Source organism: Zingiber officinale, chromosome 6A (genome assembly GCF_018446385.1).
Source record: "Zingiber officinale cultivar Zhangliang chromosome 6A, Zo_v1.1, whole genome shotgun sequence".
NCBI lineage: Eukaryota > Viridiplantae > Streptophyta > Magnoliopsida > Zingiberales > Zingiberaceae > Zingiber > Zingiber officinale.
The window spans coordinates 5651172-5672480 of NC_055997.1; the positions used below are offsets into that span (position 1 = coordinate 5651172).

At 39.8% G+C, this 21309-nt stretch overlaps 1 protein-coding gene across 1 annotated transcript; it reads left to right on the top strand.

Moving 5' to 3' along the window:
• The first annotated feature begins 4902 nt into the window (after positions 1-4902).
• Positions 4903-6297, top strand: LOC121993927. The gene has a single exon (XM_042548168.1). It carries the CDS (start codon positions 4903-4905, stop codon positions 6295-6297), a length of 1395 nt encoding a protein of 464 aa, XP_042404102.1.
• The last annotated feature ends 15012 nt before the right edge of the window (positions 6298-21309 follow it).

A 21309-nucleotide genomic window follows, 5' to 3' on the forward strand; every position in this document is an offset into this window, starting at 1 on the left:
AGTTAGGATCCATAAAAGGTAGCTTTGGTCAATTCTACTTAGCCAAATGCACCAGGTCAAAGTCATATCTTCCTAGACATGCATAGACTAAACTTCCCTAACGTACTATCATCCAATACTTTACCAGTACCGTGGGTCAAGTTAAACTTAGCCCTTTTTATTCGAGCCCTAATTACCCTGCTGGGTAGGTTGCGTTGGGTTACCTTGTCGGGTAGATTCCTTTTGAAGGTACCAGCTATTTTGGAGCCTCCCTTACATTATTAATTTTCTTTATATATATATATATATATATATTTATCTAATATTTTTTTATTTATTTATTTTTAACACATTAGATTTAAGTTTTTTTTTAACTAATTAACTTATTTTTAACGATTTATCTTTTTATTAAGATGATTTTTTTATTTACTCCCCCTGGATCATAGCCTCGGTATGGTCTATCGAGATAATGTATTTGATCCTTGGGGACCCAATATTGTCAAAGTCCAACTTGATTGACCAGGTTGGACTTGGGTACCCATGCTTTGACTGCTTTACTATTTGATCTGTTTACTAAGGATAGATAAGAACGAAATTTCTTTTTAGCATGAAATCCTAATCCGGATCTATTGTATACGACTTTCTGTTTTCCAAGAATCAGGTCAAGATTCTTGGAACCCAGTGTGAACCATTCCAATGTAGTTTTTAAATCTTTGACTTGACTTTTCAGGCTAGAATTCTCTTCCTCAAGTTTTTGAACTTGAGTTGAGATTCCAATCTGAGTTTGGTGAGTCAACGCTTCGGTATTAGTTGCTTTTTTAAGGGAAGTTACTTCCTTTAGAAGCGACTTGATCTGAATTTTGGATTTGGCTACTTTATGCATTAAGTAATTAATTAAACAGTATAAATGACATTTACTTACAGAGGAGTTTGACCCTTCGGAAACGGATGCGGATCCGTGGCTTCTCTCGAACTCGGCTTCCGATTCGTCCTCGGATTCGTTGGTGTAGTCCGGGTCGTCAATGCGAGAAAGCTTGCCTGCTCGACTTCTTCGTTGTCGGATTCCTCAGAAGAGGACTCGCCCCAAGTTGCCTTCAGGGCCTTCTTCCTCCTTGGTTTCTTTGGATCCTTTTGGTTCGGGAAGTTTGCCTTGATGTGCCCCTTCTGATTGCACCCGTAGCAGGTCACCTCGAATTTGACCTTTGAGTTTGGTTGGGATTCTTTGGACAGGATGGCCTTTCTGACATCTTTGTTGTTGAAGCCCTTCTTTTTGTAGAGTTTCTTTACTAAGTTGACTATTTCAGTTGTGAGCTCGTCGTCGTTATCCGAATCTGTTTCTTCTTCCGACTCTGGTTTGGTTCTGCGTTTTGTTCTTGATTCACGCGCTCTGCCTGTACCTGCAACCAAAGCCAACCCTTTCTTGGCAGGGCGTGCATTAATCTGCTCATGAAGTTCAAATTCTGTAAAAAGTTCATCTAATTTAATGGTAGATAGATCCATGGATACCTTGTAAGCATCTACCGTGGATGCCCACAAGGTATTCCTCGAAAAGGCATTTAGGGAATACCTAATGATGTCCGGTTGTCTACCTTCTGTCCTATTGCATGAAGCCCGTTGAGCAGATCTTGTATCTGAGCGTGGAGTTGGGCAGCCATCTCACCTTCTTGCAATTTAATATTAAATAATTTATTGAATATTAGGTCTCTTTTACTTCCTTCGTGAAGTTCGATGAGCTTCTCCCATAGCTCCTTGGCGCTGGTGAAGGGGCCGACGCGGTTAAGTTCTTCTTTTGATAGGCCACACTGGAGGGTGCAGTTCACCTTGGCATTTGCTTCCGCCTTCTTAATCAGTGATGCATCCCAGTCCTAGTATGGTAGTGGCTTGCCGGCGCCATCAGTTGGTAGTTGGAGCCTGGTTTTGACGATCATTCAGACTTCAAAATGAGTCTGGAGATATGCCTCCATCCGACCCTTCTAGTACCCGAAGTCGTCTCCGGTGAATAGCGGGGGGCGTGCTGTACTGTAGCCTTCTTGAAGGGCCATTTTTAGATCTAGTATGAAGAAAATAAACAACAAGAAAATTCCAGGACTTGATCCTGGATTAGTAGTGCGGGAAGTATATGAAATAAAAAAAAATGAACTCGGGTGGTGTTACACCAACCTTGAGCAAGAGATCCGATTATGAAAAAAAACGAATTCGAAAACGGCAAGAATACCGATTCTGATCAACTCCTAAAAACAAAAAATACCACGAAAGATGCTTGATTGGTGGTTACACCAAATCAAAGCTACCCCACTCTGATACCAATTGTTGGATCGAAAGCGCTAGAGGGGGGGAGGGGTGAATAGCACTCGTGGCTTTCACTTTTCGTTTCGGAAATCTTACGAGTAACGCAGTGAAAATAAGTAAAAGACAGACACACAAAAGACTCCAAGATTTACTTGGTTTAGAGCCTGTGACGACTCCTAATCCAAGGTTCGCGATCGTTGATAATTTTCGGTGGGCAACAACTATAAGTTCGTAAATCTTTACAAACAGGTGAATACAAATATGAGCTTAAAAGAAAAGTTATACCAACAAACTACAAAAGATGAAAGTGATTGACGATCGTCGGAGCAGCAGCGTGTAGTCGAAGGTTTTGGAGCAACACACCAGATCACAAGTTCTTCTGTTCGAGTTAATCTTAGGCTGCACCCCGAGGCTCCCTTTTATATCTCTGGTGTGAAGAAAATAAACAACAAGAAAACTCCAAGACTTGATCCTGGATTAGTAGTGCGGGAAGTATATGAAATAAAAAAAAAATGAACTCGGGTGGTGTTACACCAACCTCGAGCAAGAGATCCGATTACGAAAAAAACGGATTGGAAAACGGCAAGAATACCGATTCCGATCGTCTCCTAAAAACAAAAAAATACCATGAAAGATGCTTGATTGGTGGTTGCACCAAATCAAAACTACCCCACTTTGATACCAATTGTTGGATCGAAAATGCTAGAGGGGAGGGGGTGAATAGCGCTCGTGGCTTTCACTTTTCGTTTCGAAAATCTTACGAGTAATGAAGTGGAAATAAGTAAAAGACAGACACACAAAATACTCTAAGATTTACTTGGCTCGGAGCTTGTGACGACTCCTACTCCAAGGCCCGTGATCGTTGACACTACAAGAATTATGACTTTTAGCGACGCACAATGCGGTCAACGTTGCAGAATGTAACCCTTTGGTAACGCTTGGAGCATTTTGCGTCGCTAAAAGATAACATATTAAGAGGAAATTTTCCCATATGTATTTGGTGTCATTTAGCGACGCGTTAAATCATACGCGTTGCCAAAAGAAGGTCTTCTGTGACATGTACATCATTCCACGTCGCTAAAAGGACACAACATAGAAAATGCGTCACCAAATGTGATACTTTGGCAACACACTCCTCATTCAACGTCGCTAATATTAGCGGGAAGTTTTCCCGCCTTAAATTGTGGTCATTTGGCGACGTGGAGACATTAAGCGCCGCTAAATCCAAGAATAAAAAATTTCTAAATCTGTGAAAACTCCCACTTAATTATAATTTTAAAATTTTCCATATTATATATTTATTTTTTAAAAATTATGTTTTAATAAAACTTTAATTTATTATGGGGGTTTATTTAAAGTTATTAAAAAAATCGCATTCTTATAGTTTATGTTAGATCTTTTATTATATTTTAATGCGAAATTTTATAAAATAAATTTTATTTATATTAATGTTACTAATTTCTATTAGGATTGTGTGCTTAATCCCTAATCGCCGCCCTCAGTATCTTCTCAAGACCGCGACGCCTCATCTTCTTCTCCTGCGGACCAGCCGACGACACCTCATCTTCTTCTCTTGCGGACCAGGCGATGCTAGAGAACCTCCATCGTCGTCATCGTCTGATTCATCTTGAGGTAATTTCTCTCCCACCCAAACTATTTCTCTTCCGCCTCATCAAAATTGCCAAATGGTTGATATTTTTTTCCTTGCGATTTCATAGCTCCCTCTACATATATCTTTGGGTTTTTGTTTAGTCTCAAATTCTCAACCAATGTGTTTTATGAGAACAGAACTAACTATAGCTTATTTGATGGAAAAACGGATGGGTGGAGAAGTTCCAAATAAGCATCAATATAAAGAAACCACATTTCTTACCGGGACAAGATGAATCTGTCCATTTAGATATGCATGAACAGTTAAAAGAATGATTGCAAATTGTTGTGAGAATGCCACTAGTATCTTGATCTAGTTTTTTTGTAAATTGACGAAAATAAGATGTAAAGATTCATATCTCAAATAAATGTAAGTCGCAAAAATAATTTGGGCTGAACAATAAGTGAACTGAAAACAAGCGAGCTAAACTAATAATAAACTAGAGAACCATACATTCAATGTTAAGCAAAGATCTCTAGATAATTTATATAATCATTCATGAACTCAGGATTACATTAAAAATGCGTTAAAACTTAAAAGGTGGTGGGATATTTATGTCCACATTTACTTATTTGTCAACATTCAAAATCTAAAAGAGATAAGATTTGAGAATTTTCACACAATGAGCTCTGACAGTAAATATCCTAGCTAGATTCTTTCTGAGAGGTTTCAACCTAAAAATAAACTATATTTCTTCTTTGAGTTAGTATTATCGAGCTAGACAGTATTGTATGAATTTTGATTGATTTTCATAGCATGTATACTTAATGTATATTTTTTCCTTGCTCTAGTTTTACAAAATGACGATTGACAAAAGTTGGATGAGTGTGAGGAATCGAATCTCTCCTGAATATAAAAATGGTGTTCGGATGTTTGTGACACGCGCTCTCGAGTATGCCAATGAAGATGGGAAAATAAGATGTCCATGTAATAATTGTTTGAATCATCGATATCAACCACTAGGCTTAGTAGAGATACACCTAATGCGACATGGGATACAACAATCATACAAAGTGTGGGATTATCATGGTGAGAAATATGAACATCCACCATTGGAGAATGAAGTTTTATCTGATAGTGATGCCCAAGATGAAATGCGAGATGTTTTGAATGATTTGACTGGACTAGTGGAGATAGGAGAATCTAGTGAGCCTACTCAACAAAGAGATTTCCAAACTGAAAATTTTAATGATATGTTGAGAGAAATTGAGAAAGAACTGTATCCGGGATGTGTAAATTTCTCTGCGCTTAATTTCTTGGTAAAATTAATGCATGTGAAAGTACTGAACAAGTGGAGTAACAAATCTTTTGATATGTTACTTAAGTTATTGAAGCAGGCATTTCCTCAAGCAATATTACCTGGCTCACACTATGAGGCAAAGAGGAAGCTCGGTGAACTGGGACTGGGATATGAGTCAATTCATGTATGCGAAAATGATTGTGCTCTTTTCTGGAGAGAAAATGTCGGGCTTGAGAATTGTCCTATTTGTGGCATGAGCAGATGGGTTGACAAAAATATGAAAGGGAGAAAAATACCAAAAAAAGTGATGCGATACTTTCCCCTAACTCCTAGATTAAAGCGTTTGTATAGTTCTAGGCACACTGCAAGAGATATGAGATGGCATGATGCTGAGCGGCTAAAAGAGAATGGTGTTTTGAGGCACCCAGCAGATGGTTCTGCTTGGAAGATGTTTGATGAGAAATTTCCAACATTTGCCATGAATCCTAGAAATGTACGTCTTGGTTTGGCAACTGACGGTTTTAATCCATTTGGTAGCATGAGCACTACTTATAGTATGTGGCCTGTCATGGTTGTTCCATATAACATGCCACCTTGGAAGTGTATGAAGTTCGAAAACATGATGTTATCTTTATTAATACCTGGACCGACATCTCCTGGAAAAGACATGGATGTTTTCCTTCAGCCACTAATTGAAGAGTTAAAACAATTGTGGGAAGGCGTGAATACTCGAGATACCATGACTAATGATATTTTCTTAATGCATTCAGCAGTTTTGTGGACAATCAATGATTACCCAGCATATGCTTTAATGTCGGGATGGAGTACAAAAGGGTATAAAGCATGTCCAACTTGTAACGAAGAAACTCCTTCAAAAGGCATAAGGAATAAGATAGCTTACATTGGGCATAGACGTTTTCTTCCTTTAAATCATCCGATGAGGCGAAGCAAACAATTTGATGGTAAGATGGAAACAAGATCTCCTCCTAAAGAACTAACTGCTAAAGATATATTAGCACAGTTAGAACATGTGCATGTTTGTTTGCCTGGAAAGCACAAGCAGTATGGTGGTATAAAGCGTAAACGTTCACCTATCGAGCTTAATTGGTCCAAAAAAAGCATATTTTTTTCAGCTTGAATATTGGCAACACTTACCACTACGACATAACTTGGATGTAATGCATATAGAAAAGAATGTATGTGATAATGTTCTCGGTACTTTGTTGAACATAGAAGGAAAATCCAAAGACACAGAAAAGTCGAGACTTGATCTTCAAGATATGGGAATCAGGAAAGAGTTGCATCTCTACATAGATAAAAATAAATGGAAGAAGCCACCGGCAACATATACGTTAAGTGCTGAAGAGAGACATTTATTTTATCAGTTTATCAAATCTGTGAAGTTTCCAGATGGTTTTGCCGCCAACATATCAAAAAATGTCAATGAGGCCATTGGTAAAATATCGGGGCTTAAGTCTCATGATTGTCATGTTTTGCTCCAACGATTATTGCCAGCAGGAATCCGACCATACTTGAAAAAAGAAGTCCGTGAAACTATCATTGAATTGTGTAATTTTTTCCGACAAATATGCGCCAAGACTTTGAACGTTAGTGATCTTAATTTGTTGAAGACAAATGTTGTTCTTATCCTGTGCAAGTTGGAAAGAATATTCCCTCCAGCATTCTTTGATATTATGGTTCACTTGATTCTTCATTTACCAAAAGAGGCATTGATGGGCGGTCCTGTGCATTTTAGATGGATGTACTGCATTGAGCGAGCTATGGGTATCTACAAACAATATGTTAACAATCGAGCACGACCAGAGGGGTCAATTGCTGAAGCTTACATCGTTAACGAGGCTTTGACCTTTTGCTCGATGTATTTTAGAGATATCGAAACCCGATATAATCGCCCAGAAAGAAATGATGATAGGGTTAACACATGCTCGTCCCGAGTTATTTCTATATTCAAGCATGTTGGTCGACCCTTGGGAAAGAAAGAGGTAAAAGTGCTTGAACCTTCTTTACGGAGCAAGGCAGAGTGGTATGTGCTAAATAATTGCCAAGAAGTTGAAAAATAACTTGAGTAAGTCATTTATAACTCTTTCAATTATTGTCTATACCTAAATGCATGTTATTTGTTAATAATATTATTTTAACTATCATGTAGGGAACATCGAAATTATCTACTTTCTAGGGGAGTGCGGAATGTGGAACAAAAACAAGAAGTTGAATTTCCAATGTGGTTTAGAGATAAGGTATGTAAAAAAATGTAAAAATTAATACGATAAGTTGTCCATGATATATAATATTAAGCTAAATTTGAATTGACTGACTATATTATACTTCTCTAAACTTTTTGTAGGTTAATGAAATGCGATTAGCTAGATCATATGAGGTCACAGATGAATTGTATGCATTAGCTAATAGATCCAATTTCAGTGTGTACTCATACTCTGGTTCTATTATCAATGGTGTTAAGTTTCTTGTGGAAGAAAGAGATGTGAGACGAACCACACAAAATAGTGGTTTTCTTGTACCTAGTGTAGCGGGGCAAAACTTTTATGGCATTCTTCAAGAAGTTATAGAGTTGTGTTATTTAAAAGATTGCACAGTATTGTTATTCAAGTGCAAATGGTTTGACACTGATCCTAGGAAGAGAAGAATTCAAGAAGATAAAATATTCACAAGCATCTACATAGGGGCAGAGTGGTACAAGAATGATCCATTTATACTCGCATCACAAGCAAAATCAGTGTATTACTTGAACGATATCAAGAATGGTCCGATGTGGAAATTGGTGCAGGATTATGCCCCGCGTAATTTGTGGGACTATCCAAATGGTGAAGTTGAAAATGATGTTGACACGACCAGTATCGATCCTCACATAGTGCAAGAGACTAATTCACAATCACTACAATTGGTGGTAGAATTACCAGATTTAGAGAATGTCAGTTTCCATCGTGATGACATCGATCCAACTGAGGTTATGAATGTCGATCAGCTGTTGCATAATATAAATGATTTTGTTGTTGATGTTGATGATTTTGAAGATGACACATTAGAAGAATATGATGACGAAGAAGATGATACTATTGAAATTGACGAGGAGGATAATATTGAAAATGAAACTAACGACACGACTTCAGAAGAAGTAAGAAATTTATTTCTTTTTATTACTACTGATTTGTTTATTCTATTCAATTTGTGAAGTCAATCAATTGTGAGGTTTGAATGTAATTAGGATGTGGAATATAGCTCTCTTGCAAATGTGCCAGCACAACATAGTTTGTATTTGACTGATATGTGAAAAGTTTAATTTGTTGAGTCATTCATTTATTCCTGTTACTAACTTTTATTGTTATTTTTATAGGATGTCTAGTTTGAATGTTAGTGGTTCTGGTGTTGGCGGGGATGAATCAATAAGGGATGGAAGAGGCAAACAAACTACTTGGAGACAAGAATCTTGTAGTATAGTTCTCGAGAAGGCATTAAAAAAACAAAAAGTAGATAAATTGGAGGTTAAGTTTGAAGATTATACAGTGGGTAGTGTTGGAAAAAATGGAAAATGGTTTAATAATTTAATAGCTCAAATAGTTCGAGATACAATATCTCCTCTCGTTATGGCTTGGGAGGATGTCACTTTGGTTGAGAAGCAGCTTATCTTCGATCGTCTTGATGTAAGTTTGTAAAATTAAATTATGTTGCTTTGATTATGCATATGCAATTATTGATTTTTTTTTTTTGAAGAATAAATTTATATATCCAAAAACGAATGTCGTGAAGGCGGAGGTAGAGCGGCTTGCCATGAGGACTATTAGAGATCGAAGGTGTAAAATGAGGAGACATTGGAAGCTACTTGATGGGTTGAAAAATAAAGATACACCAAAGAGGAAGCTGTACAAGGGAGTAAGCCAAGAGGATTGGAATTTTCTTTGTGATTATTTTGGAAAAAAAGAACAAATGGTTAGTAATAATTAGATTAGTTGATAAATATTTCATACTAATTGCTCTAATATTATTCTTTTTTTGCAGGAAAAATCTGAGAAAAATACTAATAATCGATTTAGTAGGCCACTTGAGGGTGCTCATGGATCTAAAACTTTAGTCCAACACTATCATGATGATGTAAGTCTATTTGAAAGCAATATTTCTGTATACTTAATTGTGTAACATTACTTTAAGGCTAATCTTGCATGACATTCATTTTTTTAACCCAACAAGTTATTGTTCATTTGTGTATGAGCCAATCTAAACTAATATTTTTCTTCCTTGTGCAAGAGACTATTTGTGTAACCCATTGAGTTGCTTTCAAATATTCTCACTGTCTATTTGTGTAACCCATCGTTTTACAATTGGTGTAGAATGCACCAAAGATTCTTGCACTGCCTATTTGTGTAAAATGATAATAACTTTTTTTTTTTTGTTTTTTTAGGCCAATCTTGAGACGGGAGAACTTCCTAGTGCAGTCGACACCTTCGAGAAATTGTATCACAAAGGAGGACAGTGGAAGAATGATTGGGCTGCACAAAAATATGTAAGTATTTTTTGGATCGGATTTTACAGTGCACAACAATGTAGTGCACTGTAAAATACCATTGATATAATGAAAATGATTACCATTATGATTGGTATGACATGGTATGTGGGAGGTATTGGCATAAAACATTACCAAGATTAGCATTGGACCAATTTTCTAAACATTATTTCAGTTTGAATGTTGGATTTAGAGAAGGAAAATTGAATTGTGCAAGTGAACTTTTACCCGCTAATGCGGACTTATCAAGACTTGTTATTTTTTTCCTGGATTCAATATATTTTCAGGTTACCTTGCATCAGAATGAGTTAATCTTTTTTTTCCTCATATATTAATATTTTCTTTTCTTTTAGGCTGAAATGGTGAAACTTCGATTGACTCAGCAGGAAGGGGAAGTGTCTGACTCTAGTATCAATGATGTGCATCAGCCCAAAGATATCAGTATCATGACGCAAGTTTTAGGTACACGGTCTCGCTACGTTAAGGGTTTAGGTCCATTACCTAAACTATCTATAGTAGGTGGTCCTAGAGCAACAAACATCAACTCAAAGCATCATGACGAGAGTCGAAAGATTATGGATATGCAACAAATGATTGATGTGCAACAACATACTATAGGCGAGCAACAGAAGACAATAAGTGAGCAACAACAAAATTTTGATGCATTATTGCAACAGCTTCAACAAGTCATTCCTGGTTTCACTTTTCAGCTTCCACCAGCATGTTCTTCGACTTGATCTCCTCCAGTATTTCCCTTGCATCCCAAAATGACTATGTAGTTTTTTTTTCAACTTTATCTAGTTGTTGTTTACTATGTTATGTTTTTGGCAACATTTGACTACTTATATATCGTTGTTAAAAACATTTGATTAGTTATAATATCAGTGTTTTGCAGATCTATTGATTGTGATTCTTTTTAATTATTTTATTTGATATTAATATTAAATATAATAATTAAATAAATTCAAATATTAGAATATTAAAATATATGTATAACTTTCTGCGATGCTTTTCATGCGTCGCCAAATGTCCAGTACTTTTGGCGACATATAAGGTACGTCGCAGAAAATAATCATAGCTCGCATTTTAAACTGCATTTCGCGATGCATGGCACACGTCGCCAAATGGTAAGACATTTGGCGACGCGGCTATGAGTCGTCACCATATGCTTACACCTTTGGCGACGTTTTACATAACACGTCGCCAAATGTGATATTTGACATTTACCAACGACCCAACTGCGACGCAGCCCGGCGACGCGTTCTTGCGTCGTCAAATGGTCGGTGACGCGTTTGCCTTACATTTGGCGACGCAAAAACGCGTCGCCGAATATCATAATTATTGTAGTGGATCGCTTTCAGTGGGCAACAACTATAAGTTCGTAAATCTTTACAAACAAGTGAATACAAATATGAGCTTAAAAGAAAAGTTATATCGACAAACTACAAAAGATGAAAGTGATTGCCGATCGTCGGAGCAGCAGTGTGTAGTCGAAGGTTTCGGAGCAGCACACCAGATCACAAGTTCTTCTGTTCGAGTTAATCTTAGGCTGCACCCCGAGGCTCCCTTTTATAGCTCTGCAAAAACTGATCCAGATCCCCAAGGTTGGGATCAAGTTTGACCCGAGGTGGATCAGCGGACCGATCCCCGGTTCGGTCGACCGATCAGATGACCTCCACCTCATCCAATCCGCTCACTCCGCTTTGATCTGGTCAACTTCTATCTCATGTTCGGTCGACCAATAAATAGATTGGGTCGACTGATCAGCTGCTCTGACTCAGTCCAGCCGGCTTGATCCAGTCGACCCCCAACCTTGGTTCGGTCGACCGATCCTAAGGTTCGGTCGACCGATCCCCTTGTCGATCTGGTCCAATCTCTGGAAAACTGATCTGCTGGCTTGGGGGTTCGGTCGACCGATCCCAAGGTTTGGTCGACTGATCTCGGTCAGTCCTAACCCTGCATAAAAATATTGGTTTCCTACAAAACAGAGTTAGAACACAAAAGATAATATATAGAAATAAATTTGATAGTGTCCAGACCGTCCGGGTCTGACTTCGGATTTCCAACTGGAAACCCTAGGTCGACCCGACGCCTACTGTTCCCTCTGCGGGGAATCGTCCTCACCTACTCCTCTTAGGAGAGTTACCTGATGCCAGTCCGGTCCTCCAGACTGATAGGACTTTCTGCCTAGGGTTACCACCTCCTAGGACCTAGGGTTACCACACCCTAGGATTTTCTGCCACCTAGGGTTACCACCCCCTAGGACCTAAGGTTATCTCCCCTTAGGATTTTCCTTCACCTAGGGTTACCACCCCCTAGGACCTAAGGTTACCACCCCTTAGGTTTTTCTATCTGCCTAACCGCAGTTAGGATTTTCCTGAGATCTCATTTAAGCACATTAGAAAACAAGGAATCTTAACTTTGAATCCCTTTGCCATTATCAAAACTTAGGTTCGATCGTCGGATGCTTCCCGCACCAATACTTTGTTGGCGCAATATTCCCTAGGTCAAGGTTGATCTAGTTGACTGAGTTTGAATTGGTTCAAGCTCTAGTCTTGATGTTTGGGTTTCGATGTTTGGGTTTCGATGTTTGACAATACATGGAGATTGCAGATGTAATTGTTCATGTGGGAGAGATTGTTGGTACAATTCCCTTTTTGGTCAAGGTTGACAAAGTCAGATGTGAAGATGAGTCAAGTAGGTCAAAGTTGACTAGATACTTGACTGGAAAATCCTGGTGAGTGAAGCCAGGTGAAAGTCCTAACTAAGAGATTAGGCAGAGAAGAAAATCCTAGTAAGTGAAGCTAGGTGAAAGACCTAGTGAGTAAAGCTAGGCAAAAAGGAAAATCCTAGTGATTGAAGCCAAGTGAAAGACCTAGTGAGTGAAGCTAGGCAGAAGGAAAATCCTGGTGAGTGAAGCCAGGTGAAAGACCTAGTGAGTGAAGGTAGAAGGAAAGTCTTGGTGCGTGAAGCCAGGCAGGTGAGAAGTCCTAGTGAGTGAAGCTAGGCAAAAGGGAAGTCCTGGTGAGTAAAATCGGGCATGGGAAATCCAGGTGGATCAAGGTTGATTGGACATCTGGTGGAGATAAGTCCAAGTGGGTCAAAGGGATTGACAGGACACTTGATGAGGGAGTCCTAGCAGGTCGAGGGTGATTGGATGCTAGGCATGATGTACCAATAGGTCATGGTTGACCGGATGTTGGTTAAGGGGACTTTGGACTAGGTTTTGGGCAAAAACCATGTGCTGTATCGATCAACCGATCGATTGGCTCATTCCTAATCGATCGGCTGATCGATTGGGTGAGTCCCCGTGACATGCCTCCTTCCGATCGATCGGGTGATCGATTAGGAGAAGCTCGCGATCGCACAGAACAGCTCTGGATCGATCGACCGATCGATTCAGAGCCTCCAATCGATCGGCCGATCGATTGAGAGTCGCGATTCTATGAGATAAGCCTTGGATTGATCGACCGATCGATCTAGGCAAATCCCGAAAGCGCAGAGGCGCTTTGGATCAATCGGTCGATCGATCCAAAGCCTCCCCAATCGATTGGGAGCAATCCAATCGATTGGGATTCGACCGTTGGCGCAGATATTAGCCGATTGACGAGTTTTTCTTTAGCACTTCTTCGATTCCACTCCACGGGCGATCATAACAATTCTACACCTTCTCCACAGAGCTCTCACTACAAGATCTTGAAGGTTCTTGGAGACATCCAAGTCAAGAGGCGAATCTACAACAAGAAGAAGAAGCTAGGGTCAGGGTTTTCATTGCATATCTTGTAAGATATTTCTTGTATTTGTCATCCCTTGCTTTCTTCTTGTATTGAGAGTATTGTAAGGCTTCTCTGCCTTCGATAGTTACCATAAAGGAGTGATTTCATAGTGGAGGGTGTGTGAGTGTGTTGATCCTTGGACTAGTCACCTCTTCTTGAGGTGGATACCAAGTAAATCCCTTGTGTTAGCATTGTAGTTGTTGTTTCTTGTATTTTCCACTGCACATCATCGAAGAAACAAAGCAACGAAGAGCACAAGATCGCGAAGAGCTATTCACCCCCTCCCCCCTCTAGCTACATTTCGGTCCCAACAAGTGGTATCAGAGCAAGGTCGCTCTTCACCAGAATCATCGCCGGAAGGGGCAACAAACTAGAGGGTGTAGAAGTTGGAGCAAATTCTATCAAGTCAAAGACTTCATCATCAAGCTCAACTTCAAATGGAATTCGGAGATGGATTCGGATTCAACATGAGGGTGCCTCCACCATATGTATCCACGAGTTTCGATTCTTGGAAATCAAGAATCGAAAACTTTCTTATGATGGAGATAGAGCAATGGTTTGCTCTCATGGAAGGCTTCGAGGCTCCAAGAAATTCAAAGGGCAAGATCCTCAAGAAGAGCAAATGGAGCAAAGAGCAAATTCAAAGGAGCGAGGCAAATGATAAAGTGACCAAGCTATTGGTCAATTTGTTGCCAAGAAATATATTTTGGCTCAAATTGGAGAATTCGAGAATGCTAAGGAGCCATGGAGCAAAGTGGCAAAAATACATGAGATCCCCTCCACTGTACAAAACAATGAAGAATCCAAAGAGGGCGACTCATTGGAGCAAGACCAAGAGCAAGAGGACTCCGAAGTTGAGAGATGCTCAACTTCCAAAGAAGAAGAAGTCCAAGAAGCTTCATCTTTAAAGGAATACAATGAAAAGAGCAAAGAGGGAGCATCCTCTTTGTTCCATATACAAGATGAAGATGAAGAAGCCTCCACCTCTAGGATTGAGGGGGAGCGACTTTCGGTGACGCCGGATCAAGAAGAAGGAGAAGCTTCTACATCCGGGTCAAAAGGAGAAGAAGATGATGTATCCTCCAAAAATCAAGAGACATCAAATGGAGGATCAAGTGTCATCCCTACATGTGAAGGTATAAATATTTCATCTAAAAATAAAGATCATATCATATGTTTTGAATGTAGGGGACATGGGCACTACAAAAGCAAGTGCCCTAAATTTGCCAAGAAAAAGGGTCAAGTGGCACAAAAGGGCAAGGAGAAGCCCAAGGAGACCGCTCCCGGAACAAAGAAGAGCAAGGAGCACATTGTGTGTTTTTCTTGCAATTTAAAGGGATACTATCGGAGTCAATGCCCCAAGGGGAAGAAATCGGTCAAGGCTCAAGGAGGAAGCACAACTCAAGGGGGAGCCTCCAAGGTAAAACATAAGGTATCATTTGTTGAGCCTACCCCTTTAAATAATGGTAAAAAACATGCTAGGTCTAATTTATATCATTTTAATGCTATTTACCATAAAAATAGGAAGCATGATAGAATAAACGAAAATCATGTGGCTCTTCATGCTAAAACTACCAAGCCTAAGGTTAGAAAGATAGAAAATAATTTAGGCAATAACTTTAAGGATTCTAGGTATTTGCCTATGAAAAAGAAAAATCAAAGTGTAAATGAAAAATCTAAAGTTGAGGAGTTATGGAGAGAGAATCAAGTCTTAAGGTCAAGACTTGATAAATTGGAGAGGACTCTTAGAAAAATCACAAATGATACACAAGGGTTCAAGAGTCAAAACCTAGGTTTAGAGAAAGAGAAACAAGGGTCATCCTTTGGTCGTAAAGGTTTGGGATACAAACCTAAGGGTAAGAAGGATGCAATTTCTTATCATAGGGTTCCGTATAGCTATGGAACTAACCCTAGGCCTAGTGGTCAAGTCAAAAATACAAGGAAAGTTATCCCTAGAAGTATTTTTGCAACAATAAACTTGACTAAGGCTTCTAAGAAGCCTAACAAGGTCACTAAGAAGGTATCTAGGGAAATTATCCCTAGTGAGTACCTAGAGCATCCAAGGAGCTCCAATAGGTTTTGGGTTCCTAGGAGCATTTTCTCTACCCCTTAGATGGGATAGAGAGTGTCGACTTCAATTAGAAGGGTAGTTAACCTAACTTTGATGAAGTTCACACTCGGAGAGCATTTTCAAGGTTATTATTATTAACCTTTGAAAATGGAAAGATTATCATTTACTTCTTAAATGGAGTAAAATGTGTCATAGTTTGAGTATTTGGATATAATTTTAATTGACACAAGAGATCAAGTGTAAAGAAATGCCAAGTTGGGATTTTGACATTTTATTGGAAAGTTAAAGGAAAATCTAAGCCTTATTTTAACTTGTTACTCTTTAAAAGAGTAAATTGTACCAAAATTTGAGGAATATGCTTAACTTAAATTGGCAAATGTAGGAAAAGTAAAAGAAATGTAAATTTGGGTTTTGACATTTTCTTGGGAAATCTTGGGCAATTTAGGTTTAAATTTTAAGATTAGCTAAGGTTTAAGGATACTTAGATAGTTAATCTAGGTATTCTATTTATGCTAATTTACCATGCTGTGTTTGTTCATAATATGCCATGACATCATGTTTTGCATTCATGTTTTATTATGAAAAATACAAAAATACCATGTCATGTCATACATACATCATGTAGTTATAGGAAATTTTCTTTTGAGAATTATTCATCTTTGATGTATGCCACAACGCATCATGCATTATTTTAATTCCTTGAAAATTAAGGACAAATGACATTCATTAACAAGTAACATCCTTGGTGTATGTTCATAACCTCAAAATGCTTAGACAGATATGCATGATCCCTAGATTAGGGCAAAACCAAAAGTTTACATCTCACTAAAGAACTAAAAGGTGACTTGTATACAGTTTCGGACACATTAAATACAAGTGAGATGTTAGGATGATGAACAAAACTCAAGATGTTGATTTAGTACATTTTTTTGAGTTGTAAGTACATCAAAACACATAGTTATGTGTTTTCCAATCATTGGAAAAGCTAATGTACAAGTCATGTGCATTAAACCCAAAGAATATGGTTGAATATTGGTTTTGAAAATGATTTTAAATATACTTTGGAAAACCTTGATGAAGGCTATCTTTTGATAGTAATCATCATTGAATAGTTGAGCACAAACTTGCAAGAAAACACTAAAGTTTTTACAAGTTCTCAAGTTTATGTCAATCTTTGAAAATAGAAAGTATTTTCATAGAAAACTATTTTTCCTTGATAGTATATGCCCTAAGGAATGTCTACATGAATTTTCATGATTTTTGAAATTTTGTAGAATTTTCTAGGGGTTTTTGAAGTTGACTGAAATGAAATTTCAGCAACTTCAGACCTTCAATCGATTCACCGATCAATTGAAGGGTCTCAATCGATCAGGCGATCGATTGAGAGTGAGCGTCTCACGAACAGAAGCTCACTGGATTGATCCGTCGATCGATCCACACTAGCTGAATCGATCAGTGGATCGATTCATGCAGGTTCAATCGATTGGGACCCAACACCAATCGATTGGGGATGCTGATTTTGGCTGGGAAAGCTTATTTTCAGCATTTTTGGTCTATGTAACCTTTCCTTACCCCTCAAAACACATTTATATACATTTAGGGGGAGTTTTCATGATGAAAACAAGGATGGACGGGTTAAGGAAGACTAAGTAGAGGTTTAGGTTGAGGTTTGGTTTCAATATTAAATTTTTGAACCTCAAAACTTCTAAATTTGGGTTTCCTATATGTTTAGGGATTCTAAGCCATTGTTGGTGCAATGACAGAAGTTACGTGCATGTCTTTAGGGGGAGTTACTCGTTAAGGACATGAAAATCTATTTTTCATACACCTTGGAAGGTGGTTAACCTTCCTTAGCGAAAATGCTCGAGGTTGAGCATTTTTGAACGCAATGGGGAGTGGATATCCTCATTGGTTGTTTGTTCATGCTCATGGGTGAGCTTTGAAGGAAAAATGAAGGGTATGAGACCTTCATTGGTTTAAGTAGTATATGCTCAAGGATGAGCATTTGATGAAAATGAAGGGTATGTGACTTTCATTTGAATCGTGTGTGAATATACCAAGTGGTATATGCTCAAGGATGAGCGTTCAGAATAATGAAGGGTATGGGACCTTCATTATTGGGTTGTGAACAACGAGTGAAGTTGTAAACAACGTTGGGTAACTCTTCAGGGGGAGAGTTTTTGATGTGTGCCAATAGGGGGAGAATGAAGGGTTTAAGTTAGGCTTTCATTACATAAAGAGGGAGTTTGCCCTTAAGAAAAGGGGAAGAATGAAGGGAATCCTCATTCATATATTGACATGAAGGAGTTTGAGGCTACGAGATTATCCTAACTTAAAGGAGGTATTGTCAAACATCAAAAAGGGAGAGATTGTTGGTGCAATATTCCCTAGGTCAAAGTTGACTTGGTTAACTGAGATTGAATTGGTTCAAGCTCGAGTCTTGATATTTGGGTTTCGATGTTTGACAATACATGAAGATTGCAGGTGCAATTGTTCATGTGGGGAGATTGTTGGTACAATTCCCCTTTTGGTCAAGGTTGACAAAGTCAGATGTGAAGATGAGTCAAGTAAGTCAAGGTTGATTGGATACTTGACTGAAAAATCTTGGTGAATGAAGCCAGGTGAAAGTCCTAACTTGGAGGTTAGGTAGAGAGGAAAATTCTGGTGAGTGAAGCTTGGTGAAAGACCTAGTGAGTGAAGCTAGGCAAAAAGGAAAATCCTGGTGAGTGAAGCCAGATGAAAGACCTAGTGAGTGAAGCTAGGTAGAAGGAAAATCCTGGTGAGTGAAGCCAGGTGAAAGACCTAGTGAGTGAAGCTAGGCAGAAGGAAAGTCCTGGTGAGTGAAGCCAGGCAGATGAGAAGTCCTAGTGAGTGAAGCTAGGCAAAAGGGAAGTCCTAATTGTTGGTGCAATATCCCTAGGTCAAGGTTGACCTGGTTGACTAAGCTTGAGTTGGCTCAAGTTTGAGTCTTGATGTTTAGGTTTCGATGTTTGACAATACATGGAGATGATACATGGAGATTGCAGGTGCAATTGTTCATGTGGGGAGATTGTGAAGGAGAGTCAAGTAGGTCAAGGTTGACTGGATACTTGACTGGAAAGTCCTGGTGAATGAAGCCAGGCAGATGAGAAGTCCTAGTGAGTGAAGCTAGGTAGAAGAGAAGTCCTAGTGAGTGAAGCTAGGCAGAAGGAAAGTCCTAGTGAGTGAAGCTGGCAGAAGGAAAGTCCTGGTGAGTGAAGCCAGACAGATGAGAAGTCCTAGTGAGTGAAGCTAGGCAGAAGGAAAGTCCTGGTGAGTGAAGCCAGGCAGATGTGAAGTCCTAGTGAGTGAAGCTAGGCAGAAGAGAAGTCCTAGTGAGTGAAGCTAGGCAAGGGAAATCTAGGTGGATCAAGGTTGATCGGACACCTGGTGGAGATAAGTCCAAGTGGGTTAAGGATAATCGGTCACTTGGCATGAGGAGAAAAGTCCAAGTGGGTCAAAGGGATTAAATGGGCACTTAGTGAGGGAGTCCTAGCAGGTCGAGGGTGATCGGATGCTAAGCATGATGTACCAACAGGTCATGGTTGACCGAATGTTGGTTTAGGGGACTTTGGACTTGGTTTTGGGCAAAACCCATGAGTTGGATTGATCAGCCGATCGATTGGCTCATGCCCAATCGATCGGCTGATCGATTGGGTGAGTCTCCGTGACAAGCCTCCTCCCAATCGATTAGTGGATCGATTGGGAGAAGCTCACGATTGCACATAATAGCTCTGGATCGATCGACCGATCGATTCAGAGCCTCCAATCAATCAGTCGATCGATTGGGAGCTGCAACTTCGCGCGATAACCCCTGGATCGATCAGTTGATCGATCCAGACAATTCCCAAGAGCACAGAGGCACTCTGGATTGATCAACCGATCGATCCAAAGCCTCCCCAATCGATTGGGATCCGACCGTTGGCGCAGATATTGGCCGTTGGCGAGCGTTTCTTTAGCACTTCTTCGATTCCACACTACGGGCGGCCACAGACGATTTTCTCCATAGCTTTCTTCTCCACTCTCACGCCAGTTCTTGAAGGATATTGGAGGCACATCCAAGTGAAGAGGCGAATCTACAACAAGAAGAAGAAGCTAGGGTTAGGGTTTCTTGTGTAAACCATGTAAGCTTTCCCTTGTATCTACTTCTCTTTATTTCTTGTTGTATTGAGAGTGTTGTAGGGCTTCTCCGCCTTCGGAAGTTACCGAGAAGGAGCGTTTTCATAGTGGAGGGTGCGTGAGTGTGTGGATCCTTGGACTAGTCACCTCTTCTTGAGGTGGATACCAAGTAAATCCCTAGAGTTAGCGTTGTTGTGTTGTCTCTTGTATTTTCTGCTGCTATCATCTTGAAGAAACAAGCAACGACGAGCATGAGATCACGCCGAGCTATTCACCCCCCCCCTCTAGCTACATTTTCGGTCCCAACACTATTAAGTGAAACCGGGCACGGGAAATCCAAGTGGATCAAGGTTGATCCGACATTTGGTGGAGATAAGTCCAAGTGGGTCAAGGATGACCGGACACTTGGCACGAGGAGAAAAGTCCAAGTGGGTCAAAGGGATTGACCAGACACTTGGTGAGGGAGTCCTAGCAGGTCGAGGGTGACCGGATGCTAGGCATGATGTACCAACAGGTCATAGTTGACCGGATGTTGGTTGAGGGGACTTTGGATTTTGTTTTGGGCAAAAACCATGAGCTAGATCAATCAGCTGATCGATTGTCTCATTCCCAATTGATCGGCTGATCGATTGGGTGAGTCCCCACGACAAGCCTCCTTCCGATCGATCGGGTGATCGATTGGGAGAAGCTCGCGATCGCACAGAACAGCTCTGGATCGATCGACTAATCGATTCAGAGCCTCCAATCGATCGACCGATCGATTGGGAGTCGAGATTCTATGTGATAAGCCCTGGATTGATCGGCCGATCGATCTAGGCAAATCCCGAGAACACAGAGGTGCTCTGGATCGATCGGTCGATCGATCCAAAGCCTCCCCAATCGATTGGGAGCAATCCAATCGATTGGGATTCGACCTTTGGCGTAGATATTAGTCGATTGACGAGTGTTTCTTCGGCACTTCTTCGATTCCACTCCACGGGTGATCACAGCGATTCCACAGCTTCTCCACAGAGCTTTCACCGCCAGATCTTGAAGGTTCTTGGAGGCATTTCCAAGTCAAGAGGCGAATCTACAAGAAGAAGAAGAAGCTAGGGTTAGGGTTTTCATTGCATATCTTGTAAGATATTTCTTGTATTTGTCTTCACTTGCTTTCTTCTTGCATTGAGAGTGTTGTAAGGCTTCTCCGCCTTCAGTAGTTACCGTAAAGGAGTGATTTCATAATGCAGGGTAGTGAGTGTGTGGATCTTTGGACTAGTCACCTCTTCTTGAGGTGGATACCAAGTAAATCCCTTGTGTTAACATTGTAGTTGTTGTTTCTTGTATTTTCCGTTGCACATCATCGAAGAAACAAAGCAACAAAGAGCACAAGATCGCGAAGAGCTATTCACCCCCCCTCCTCTAGCTACATTTCGGTCCCAACAAACTTCACTATAATATTCTAGGAAATTGCTCAGGATGGTCTGGATCAATGATGCTAATGTGCTCATACACCCATACCTACAATATAATTATCAAAATAAATCATATTCATAACCAATATCGTGAGATATATGTAATCGAACTTACAGCCAAAATATTTGAAAATCCCTTGAGCAAGGGGGCCTTGGGCGTTGAATCTGCAACTAGTGG